The sequence below is a fragment of the Phoca vitulina genome, unplaced genomic scaffold (genome assembly GCF_004348235.1).
Source record: "Phoca vitulina isolate PV1807 unplaced genomic scaffold, GSC_HSeal_1.0 scaffold35, whole genome shotgun sequence".
NCBI lineage: Eukaryota > Metazoa > Chordata > Mammalia > Carnivora > Phocidae > Phoca > Phoca vitulina.
The window spans coordinates 18924270-18936311 of record NW_022589738.1 but is presented as its reverse complement, the minus strand read 5'-3'; the positions used below and the strand labels follow the sequence as shown (position 1 = coordinate 18936311).

The 12042-nt window shown below is 40.6% G+C and overlaps 1 protein-coding gene across 1 annotated transcript in view; it reads right to left on the bottom strand.

Annotated features, from left to right (window-relative positions):
• Nucleotides 1-12042, bottom strand: part of JADE3 (jade family PHD finger 3) — a 134978-nt gene that overhangs the window by 60501 nt on the left and 62435 nt on the right. The window contains exon 3 of the mRNA XM_032426740.1: nt 668-724. Coding sequence (XP_032282631.1) covers nt 668-713 — 46 coding nt within the window. The 5' untranslated portion in view covers nt 714-724. The remainder of the gene's footprint in view (nt 1-667; nt 725-12042) is intronic.

The following is a 12042-nucleotide window of genomic DNA, read 5'->3' as shown; positions in this document are numbered from 1 at the left end:
TATGATGGAGAAGAGCACAGTGATCTCATACCACTGAAGAAAACAGTTAAATTGCAATCAAGAAAGACTCATAATGGTGTTTAACGACATTTATAGATGACCTCCCAGCATGTAAAAGCTTCAACAGTGCTAATGCTGAGGAGGTTTGATTTGGTGTAGTCATACTTCACAACATTTTGTAACAATATGATTCACATTCCACCTGGAGAAAAAGTATCTGCAAAAGCAACTGGAAAAACTAAAAATGTGAGGCAAGTAATCTGTGTATCCTTCAGCCCTCCCCCAAATGCTACAAATGATGATTCACCCAGTCAAACATTTAATACCTAGTTACAATTGGAATTGTAGGGCCTATAATTTATGCTCTCATACTTTTTGTCCTTTCTAGAAAAGTACTGTTAAATCATTATTAGATTTGGCTTTTGTTGTTTTGGTAAATGAAAAGTAAAGAATAAAATGCTATATGCCACAAAAAACCCCACAATTTTCCCACCTATTTCTAATGAAATTTAAATGAATAAGAAAAATAGTACCCTAAGCTTTCCTTCCTAGATACGTTATTTTTTAACCACTGAAAGAAACATGAAACAGCTTGTCTTCAAGTCAAAGAATAAACCCTCAAAGAGTATAGATACAGAGTTACCAACGGTTGGCCGGTTCTACTCACTCTCGTCTGAACTGTCACTGCTGCTGAGTGTTCTATGGCGTTTCATCCTGGAGCATCCTGGGAAAGAGAACAACACTGAATAAAACAGTCAACACACACACACATCCGTTTCAAAGGCAGTCAACACTGCCCTATAGATCCCAAGAAGCAGCAGCAGGCAAATCACACAAATCAAATTATTTCTGCCAAAAATATTCTCAAATGACAGTGATGGGAGAAGGATACTATCAAATTCTCCAACACGGAGGGTAACAAAGACTGAGGAGGCCACATATGAGCCTTAGGAGGATGCCCAAGCAGCACTGTATCAATGGTCCAGAACTGGCTGCCTCAGAGGGGACCACATGACCACTGTCCACCCAAACAAAAGTGGGTAGCCATGTGGCCATCACCAGCTAGGGAACCCCAGTAGCGGAGGAGCAGGAAAGGAAAAAGCATTTGCAAGGCAGAGCTGTCAAGGGCCAAGGTCAAAAGGCATGAGACATAGTTGGCTGAAGAAAGAACAAATGAGGCATGTCCCACCTTTAAGAGCACAACCATACTGCTTTTCTGTCTGCCCTTTTTCCCTTTCTTTCTCCCTGCCCCTATCCCCCAAACAACTAGCCTAATTTAAAATTTATACACACACACACACACACGCGCGCGCGCACGCGCACACACACATACCACAGGAAAGCTTTTTAAAGTAATTTTCACCAGTTTCACTGGTGACCTGAGCCAAAATCAAGAGTCGGACACTTAACCAACTGCGCCACCCAGGTGCCCCTATTTACTCCCCATTTTTGCCTATAGGGGTGCCTGGGTGGCTCAGTTGGTTAAGCGTCTGACTCTTGGTTTCAGGGTCCTGATCTCAGGGTCCTGAGATTGAGCCCCACGTAGGGCTCTGCACTCAGTGCACAGTCTGCTTGGGATCCTTTCCCTCTTCCTCTCCCTTCCCCTCTGCCCCTCCCCCTGCTCACATGTGCTCTCTCTCTCAAATGAACAAATAAATACAATCTTAAAAAAAGAGAGATCATCAGCACTTGAAAAAAAAAGAAAGCTCCTAATATTGTGAAAAATGTATAATGGGTTTGACTAAAACTTAAAACTTAAGTGCCCTTCCTTGTGTATATGTGGCCAATGGCAGATAAAAAAGAGGCACAACTTTTCTGGAAACACACCAGCACTAGAGTATAGAAGAATGGAAGGTGCTCCAAGTTACAAAGCAAGTACTGAAGAAATGAACTAGAAAAGACAGTGATACAATGAGTAACTGACAGTCTTCTATGTGCCACAGTATACAAAATGCTATTAGAGGCGATCATGATTCCACAAGGAATAAAGGTCAGAGCTACTGCCTTTGAGCCACTCAGAATCTACAAAGGAGATAGAAACCCTAGTACAAGGCCATTGTGAGCAATTACGGGGAACAGAAACAAAACTGTGTTAAAAAGCTAACAAAGTTCCACTTCTGGCATGACAGTGTGAAGAGCTTCACCAACCCACTCCCCAGTGAAACTGGTGAAAATTACTTTAAAAAGAAACAAAAAGCTATTCATTTAAAGTCTCTAGCAATGGCTTTAAGGGCATACAGCAAATGAAGACGCATTTATTAAAGAAAATCTACTAAAACTCAGTAAGAAAGAATTTGTGGTATTTGGACCTCTCCCAGCACAGATTTCATACCAGACTGGTGCAGCCAAGAACACAGAGCTCCCTCTCCCTCAGCTCCCAGGTGTAAGGCTTTCCTCCTGGGAGGAGCAGGATGACAGCATTTTTCATCCTGCCCCAGCTACCTGTTGCTGAGGTTAAGTTCCAGACAAGAGTAGCTGAGAGGTTGGGCCTTCCTTCTTCCAGATGGCCCCCGCTCCTGGGATGGAGGCTATACCTTGGCTGTGGTGCCACCAAGAATACTGAGGCTCCAACTGCCCTGACTCCAGCTCATCGAGTGGGGGTTCTACATGAGGAGAGGCAAACCTAGGAGACCTGGGGCTACCACTCAGAGGGAAATACATCATTGTCCCCACCCTCTACACTAGAGCTGTGGCTCAGAGACTTTGCCCAGGGGGAGAAGTAGACCATAGAGGAGAGGGCTCGAAATCTCTCCCCATTGGGAGTTGACTTCATTTGCAACCGAGTGTGGAGAAGTTCGAGCCTAGGCTGGCTAGCATGCTGGAGAACCAGGGAAAGAGAGAGCTGGGAGGAACAATCCTGGGGTCAGAAAAAAATCTCAAATACTGATCTCAGGAACTATCCCTTTGAAGGAGCTCTAGTTTGACTGGATCAGTTTGTAGAACAATTTATGTCCCAGGGTATTAAAAACAACAGAGCAATCAGCCAGTTCAGCTTAACAGTGTGGTGTGGTGAGGGAAAAGTCAAAAAGAGCCCTGCCAAAACCAATGTCATCCCAGGGTGACTGGGGCATAACAAAGGCTGCACCCCTAAGAAACAACAAGACTTACACTGCAGGGCAAAAATGGGGAGTAAATAGGGGCACTTGGGTGGTGCAGTTGGTTAAGTGTCTGACTCTTGATTTTGGCTCAGGTCATGATCTCAGGGTAGTGAGATGGAGCCCCGTGTCAGGGCTCTGTGCTGGACATGGAGCCTGCTTAAGATTTTATCGCTCTCCCTCTACCCCCACCTCCTCTGCCCCTCAAAAAAAAAAAAAGTGGGGAGTAAATAGACTTTAGTAAAATAATCCAGCCAGTCATTAAAGAAATAAGCAAATAACAAAGTGCCCTGGGCGGGGGTGCGGGGGGGGGGGAATGCCAGTACCCAGTGTTGCTACATTATATTATCTAAAATGTCCAGTTTCCAACAAAAAATTATGAGACATACAAAGAAACAGGAAAGTATGACCTACACAGCAGACAAAAAAGCAATAGAAACTGCCTGTGAGAGCAACCAGATATCAGATTTGACAGGTAAAGACTTCAAATTAGCCATATAAATATGTCCAAAGAGCTAAAAAAAACAAAAGAAAACAAAACAAAACATCATTAAAGAAATAAAGGAAGGGGGCGCCTGGGTGGCTCAGTCAGTTAAGTGTCTGCCTTCAGCTCAGGTCATTATCTCAGGGTCCTGGGATCGAGTCCCGCATCGGGCTCCCTGTTCAGCACTGCTTCTCCCTCTCCCTCTGCCTGCCACTCCCCCTTGCTTGTGCTCTCCCTCTCTCTCTGTGTCAAATAAATAAATAAAATCTTAAATAATTTTAAAAAAAGAAATGAAGGTAAAGAAGTAAAGGAAGGTAAGACTATCAATAAAGAGGTAGAAAGTATAAAAAAGAACCAAATGGTAATTCTGGCATTGAAAAGTACAATAACTGAAATGAAAAAATTCACTAAAGGGGCCCAACAGCAGATTTGAACTGGAAAAATAAAGAATTAGTGAACCTGAAATAGATCAAAAGAGACTATGCAAGCCAAAGAACAGAAGAGAAAAAAGATGAAGAAAAATGAATAAAACCTCAGAGAAATATGGGACACCATTAAGTGTACCAACATATATGGGAGTACCAGAAGGAAAGGAGAGAGAAAGGAGCAGAAAAAATATTCAAAAAAATTATGGCTGGGGCGCCTGGGTGGCTCAGTAGGTTAAGTGTCCAACTCATGACTTCAGCTCAGGTCATGATCTCAGGGTCGTGAGATCAAGCCCCGCATCAGGCTCTGAGCTCAGTGCGGAGTCTGCTTGAGATTCTCTTTGTCCCTCTGCCCAACCCCCCCACCTCTCCAAAATAAATCTTGGGGTGCCTGGGTGGCTGAGTCGGTTAAGCGTCTGCCTTCAGCTCAGGTCATGATCCCAGGGTCCTGGGATCGAGCTCCACATCAGGCTTCCTGCTCAGGGGGGAGCCTGCTTCTCCCTCTCCCTCTGCAGCTCCCCCTGCTTGTGCAAGCTCTCTCTGTCAAATAAATAAATAAATAAAATATTTAAAAAAAAGAATTATACATGGGGCGTCTGGGTGGCTCAGTCGTTGGGCGTCTGCTTTCGGCTCAGGTCATGATCCCAGGGTCCTGGGATTGAGCCCCGCACTGGGCTCTCTGCTCCGTGGGAAGCCTGCTTCTCCCTCTCCCACTCCCACTGCTTGTGTTCCCTCTCTTCACTGTGTCTCTCTCTGTCAAATAAGTAAATAAATAAAATCTTGAAAAAAAAAAGAATTATACAAAAAAAATAAATCTTTAAAAAAATTATGGCTGAAAAATCCCCAAATTTACTGAAAAAAATTAATTTGCACATTCAGGAAGCTCAACAAACTCTAAGTCATTTATACTACCACCACTACCACTACCATCTGCAAAGAGATCCATAAACAGGTACATCATGGTAAAACTGCTGAAAGCCAGACAAGGAGAAAATCCTAAAAGTAGCAAGGGAAAAGTGACTCCTCACTTATAAGGTAGCTCCAATAAGATTAACAGTTGACCTTTCATCAGAAACAGTGAAGTCAGAAGGTAGATAAGATATTCAAAGTGCTCTACAGTGATGGTTGCACGTATCAGTTAATATATTAAGAATCATGAAGTTGTACATTTTAAATGGTTGAATTGTATGGTATGTAAATTATATCTCAATAAAAGCTGTTCTTAAAAAAACTAACAGGATTAGCACAAGTATCAAAATCATTGATCAAATTTCTATTTGTCCTACTGTTAAAGTCAACTGAGTATTTTTAAAAATTGAGATATAACTGACATATAACACTAAATTAGTTTCAGGTGTACAACATAATGATTCAATGTTTGTATATATTGTGAAAGCTGAAGACTATTTTTTATAAACTTGTTTTATTTTTTTTCTAGAGGGAGGGAGGAGGGGGGCGGCAGAGGGAGAGAGAATCTTAGGTAGGCTCCATGCCCATGCAGAGCCCAACACAGGGCTTGATCTCCCAACCCTGAGATCATGACCTGGGCTGAAATCAAGAGTTGGACGCTTAACCAACTGAGTTACCCAGGTGCCCTGAAGGCTATTTCTTTAAATAGAACATTACCCTCCTATCATATAAATTCTGGGGGCTACATCTGGCTCCTTAGCGTAAAACTTAAGACATTCAAAGGCTCTTCTGAAATGCAAACAAAACCAACAACAGTAACAAAATATAAAAAATATTATATATAAAATATATCAAAAAGTAATGTGTAATTTAAAGTCACAACGAATACAGAAATTAAAACGAAAATAAAAGTAGTATATTTTCTAATTATTTCCTATTGAATGCACTTATTCCCTATTGAGTAGAACTTCATTTGTCTGATATCATTGGGATGTTCCATATATGTAAACTTTCCAGAGAAATGCTATGCCCAAACGTTTAAAATCCTGTTATCAATGGGAGCTTTTCTAAAATACAGATTTATTAGTATTTCATTGTTGCAGTAACAAGTTACCACAAACTCAGTGGCTCAAAACAACACAAATTTATTATCTTACGGTTCAGTGGGTCAGAAGTCTGATACAGGTATCACTGGGCTAAAATCAAGGTATCAGTGGGGTTGCATTCCTTTGTGGAGGCTCGAGCAGAGAATCCATTTCCTTGCCTTTTCCATCTTCTAGAAGCCACTCACATTCCTTAGATCTTGGCCATCTTCCTCAATCTTCAAAGCCAGCAACACTGCATGTCTCTGACCCTGCTTCTGTCATCACACCTCATTCTCTGACCCTCTCTTCTGCCTCCTTCTTCCACTTTTAAGGACCTTTGTGATTACTTCAGGCTCACCCAGAAAATTCAGGATAATGCCCCTATTTTAAAGTCATTTGATTAGCAACCCTAATTCTCCTTTGCCATGTAACCTAACATATTCATAGGTTCCAGGGATTAGGGCATAGACATCCTGCCAACCACAACCTAATATATTTTTGCATTATTAAAAGTAAATATACTCCACAAATATACCCAACAGATTTCTGATAAAGGTAGAAAAGTAATTCAACAGAGGAAAGGATAGCCTTTTCAACAAATGGTACTGGCACGATAGTAAAAAAAAAAAAAAAAAAAAAAAAATGAACCTCATCCTAAGTCTCATACCTTATACAAAAGTTAACTCAAAATGGATTATGGACTTAAATGTAAAACTATAAAACTTTTAGAAAAACATAGGAGAAAATCTTCAGGATCAAGGGCTAAGCAAAGAGTTCTTTGACCTGACACCAAAAGCATGATCTGTCAAAGAAAAATCGACCTCCATCAAAATGAAAAACAACAACAACGACAAACCAAAACCCAACTAGTTCTGCAAAAGACTGTTGAGAAGATACAAAAACAAGCTACGGAACAGGACAAAATCTTTATGAACCACACATCCGACAATGAACTTGTATCTAGAATATGTAAAGAACTCTCAAAACTCAACAGTAAGGGAACAAATGATTCTGTTAAAAATGGGTGCTGGAGTGGCTCAGTCGGTTAAGCGTTTGATTCTTGATTTCGGCTCAGGTCATGATCTCAGGGTCATGAGATTGAGCCTGAGCCCCGCATTGGGCCCTGCACTCAGCAAGGAGTCTACTTGAGATTGTTTCCCTCTGCTCCTTCCCCTGCTCTCTCTCAAATAAATAAATAAATCTTTTAAGAAAATGGTTGGAGAATATCCAAATGTCCAAAAGACTTGAACAGACATTTCATCAAAAAGCAGTATGAATGGCAAATAAGCACATGAAAAGATGCTCAGTATCATTAGCCATTAGGGAAATGAAAATTAAGACCACAATCACTGAACTAAAAAATAGTGATAACACAAATGGTGAAGATGTGAAGAAACTATATCACTCATACACTGCTGGTGGGAATGTAAAATGGTACAGCTATTCTAGAAAACAATTTGGCTATTTCTTTAAAAATTAAACATGCCACTACCATAGGACCCAGGAATTGCACTCCTGGGCATTTAGCTCAGAGAAATGAAAATTTATGTTCACACAAAAACCTGTACACAAATGTTTATAGCAGCTTTATTCATAATGGCTCCAAACTGGAAACAACCCAGATGTCTCTCAACAGGTAAATGGTTAAACAATCTGTGGTACAACCATACCATGGAATACGACTCAGCAGTAAAAAGGAACAAAGTATTAATACATGCTATAATATGAAAAACATACATAAAACATGTAAAAAAAAAACTTAGCAAAATATTATGCTCAGTGAAAGAAGCCATAAACACAAGATCACTTACTGTGTGATTCCATTTATACAAAATGTCTAAAGCAGTGGTTGCCTAGGGTTGGGAGTGGGAATGCAGACTGACTACAAATGAGCATGAAGCTTTTTTTGCGAGGGGGGTGACAGAAATATTCTAAAATTGGACAGCGGTGATGGTTGCAAAACCCTGTAAATACACCAAAACTCACCGAATTGTATACTTAAAATACATGAATTTTATAGTATATACATTATACCTCAATAAAGCTTAAAAAGACCTTTAAAAGTTATTGTAACATTTTAGGGGCGCCTGGGTGGTTCAGTTGGTTAAGGGCTGCCTTCAGCTCAGGTCATGATCCCAGGGTCCTGGGATCGAGTCCCGCATCGGGCTCCCTGCTCAGCAGAGAGCCTGCTTCTCCCTCTCCCTCTGTCTGCTGCTCTGCCTACTTGTGCTCTCTGTCAAATAAATAAATAATCTTTAAAAAAAAGTTATTGTAGCATTTTACCAATGAGAGTTTTTAGGCAGAGTTAAGAAGAGTTAGCAATAGAAAAGTTCTTTGTCTATTGAACATTACCTCCAGATGGATAATTCATACTGGGATTGAAGGTAGCATATGCCATAAAAGAAATAGTTATATTCTCCAAAAACTCTCAGTGAAGAAAGCCAACTGAGCACGGACCCTACCCTCTCTCCTCTTCCCTGAGTTTCAGGAGATCCATGACTTCTTGTGAGATAGATATTCCTCTCATCTGAAGTTCTGGTCTTAGGAACTTTGGCTAAAACAGTATCCCCATTTTCTTTTCATTAATTAATTAATTGATTAATTAATGTTCTTATTTATGTTTTTATGTATGTAATATTTATGTTTTTATTTTAATTCCAGTTAGTTAACATACAATGCTATATTAGTTTCAGGTGTACAATATAGTAATTTCCATTGTTTCCATTGGTTATTGGTTATCAAACTGTTCATGACCAAGGGAGGTGCAAATTTTTAAGAAGCTGCAAAATTTTGTGTTTTTAAAAACGATTACAGTAACAACCACTTTTTATGAAAGATGGAAACAAAAAAATCTTGCATTATCAGTAAAGAGTCTAGGAAACAGATTAACTAACACCAGTAACACCAGTCCTGGGAAATAAGAAAGTGGGTTGTTAATGATTTTTAGAAAAGAAAACACAGCAAGCAAAATTTTTGGGTTTGGGCTGTTACAGTGCATTGATCTGTCTGTCCATTTCTGTGATAGCACTGCTGTTTTAATCACTGTAGGAAAATTACAAAGAACAGTACATGCAGCACAATGATAGTAAATCTTTAGATCTGTCTTTATTTATTATTTCTAATTACAAAAGTCCTATAAATATCACCATCATCAACCAGCCATTTTACAGATGAGGAAACTGGGGTTCAGAAACATTTAAGGGACATGCTTGGAGCCACATGGCCACCAGAGGGCAGAGCTGGCAGGTATATCAGGAATGGGTACTCCAAGTTGACCCTGAGACCTTAGGCAGGCTGGGAGGGATGACAGCAGGAATGCTGCCCCTTCTAAGCCCAGCCTCCTCAGCGTGACCTTGGAGGCCCACAGTATTCTGGTTCCAATCTGTTAGGCCTCATCAGCTGCTGTTCCCTACCTCCAGCACATGCTAGGCCCAGTGAGATTCCATGAACACATCTTACCTCATACCTGATGGCCTTTGCACGGAGCTCTTCCCTCTGTCTACAGTTCCTTCTTTGTTAACCCTGACCAGCCCATTTGCCCCTAACCTGGTCCTACCTCTTTGTTGAATCCCCTCAGTGAAGGTCTCCAGATAGCCCTCTCCCACAATTATTCACTCCTTTGCTTTCTGAGTCTCTGTGCATGCTTTTGCCAGTGTAAAAAGCACCTTGCTTATACTGTAAATATTCTTTACATGGTCAGCCCTGCCACTAGACCACAACCATCTTAAAAGCTGGGACTATGTCACATTCATCTTTTACTCTCAAGTCTTAGCACAGTGTCCTGCACAAAGTAAACATTCGAAAGAGTAACAGACGCTATGGTGCCCCAGCCAGATCCCTTTTACCTAGCCAACATATCCACCTCCCAGCTACTGCCTGTTGGCTGCTAATGGTTCACAGCTGTCCCCCTCACTAAGCGCAGGAGTCCTGTCAGGGAGATTATACTCCCCCAGTCTCCCTCCCGGTGGGGGCCAGCAACCAGTTCTACATCCTCCCCCCACTCTACCCAAAACATGATAAGGCTAGACTTCCCTAAGACCACATCCTTACTTTAGCTCCTTCTTCCCTACCCTCTTGTCCTCACTCCCTTATCAGTTTCTCCTGAGAGCATTCCTTCAATAAATCATACATGTTCAAGTACTGTCTCAGGTTCTGCTTCTAGGCACCCATACTACTCAAGACAATATGTAAGTCTTCACTAAGTGGTATACTTTTCAAAGTACTTCAGAATAAAATTTTTTGCAAAGCAAAACTATAAATAAATACAATGCAATCTTGGAGTAACTTCATGATGCACCTCAATGTCTTATATTTGGATATATTATTCAGCTGTTTATTTTCTAATCCTCTATTCAGGGTAGAGACTTTATAAAGGCATTCTTTTCTTCCTTACCTCCCACACTGAGTATGCCTTTGTTTTGGCAGAAATGAAACGTGCACCAGCCCTCACCTTGCACCCTTGGGAACAGTAATTTGACGGCAGTTTTCAGATCTTATTCCTAGTATAATCTCAACCAAAATGATTAACAGCATGCTGATTTATTTTAACGGTGACTGTAAGCCAGGCAAAATACAAATGTATAAAGTAAATGCCTTCCTTGGGTGAAACTCCCTTTTAAAGGAGCACTGTCTGGAAGTTAACCCAACTGGGATTATTTGGGACTGGAATCTAAGTCTGTGGTTTGGTGGCTACTTGACTCCCCATTAATATTCCCACAGAAGAACAGGCAGGCAAGGAAAAGTGATTAACTTAAACACAGCCCTTTCCTTCTATATGCCCAAGAGACAGACTTTTGAAATGTATGGTCAGTGCAAGGAGCTCCTTTTCACTGCCTTCTGTGGGGCCACGCAGCAGTTTAAAACATAATCTGAGGCTCTGCTTTAAACATATTCACACCTTTTGACCCAGGAATTCTACTTCCAACATTCATCTTTGAAAAATAATCCAAAACACAGAAAATAATTATGGACAAAAATGTCCATTAAAACTCCATAATAAAAATAATAACTGAGGGGCGCCTGGGTGGCTCAGTCGTTAAGCGTCTGCCTTTGGCTCAGGTCATGATCCTGGGGTCCTGGGATCGAGCCCCGCATCGGGCTCCCTGCTCTGCGGGAAGCCTGCTTCTCCCTCTCCTGCTCTCCCTGCTTGTGTTCCCTCTCTCGCTATCTGTCAAATAAATAAATAAAATCTTTAAAAAAAAATAATAATAACTGAAACCTGGCTATCAAACAAAAGAGGAATAATTAAAGCATATTAATATTATATTTCATTCAATCATTTAAACATGTATAAGGGGAAAACTTTATGTTAACACGTCAAATGGAAAAAAACTAAAAATTGGTTTTACAGTGAGATTACATGAAATAAAATATATAGAAAACAGATGAAGGCCATAAACCAATTTACCAACATTAGTTACATTAGTAACATTAAAGTGATGGATTTTGGGGTGATAAAAAAACATTCTTCCCAAATTTTTCCATTGTCCACATTTTTCCAGTACACATATAGGGCATTTATAATTAGAAAAAAATACTTCTAAGATTTCAAGGTATCTGTCACTCATGCCACCCACAAATGATGCAGCTGACCTGAAACACTGAGGCTATAAAAATAGCTGTCACTGCCATTCAACATGGACATTAACCAGAGCTGGAAAAAAAATCCAGAAAAGCACAATACAATCAATTTGATAGAGAAGCCTCCATATTATAATGGTAGTCCAAAAAGCACAAAACTTTGCAGTTTGGGAAAGACAAATATCTAAAGCAGTCGTTCTCAACTGAAGGCAATTTTATCCTCCAAGGGACGCGTGGTGATGTGTAGAGACATTTTTGGTTGTCACGACTGGGAAGGGGGCTATTACTGGTATCTATGGGGTTAGAGGCTAGAAAGGCTGCTAACCATTCTACAACCCAAGGGATAGTCTCTTACAATGCACAGATGTATCTGGTCCAAATTGTCAATACTGCCAAGGTTGAGAAATTTTGCTCTAAAAGGATGAAGCAGAAACAAGACGTAAGGGTAGAAATGATTGACTTGA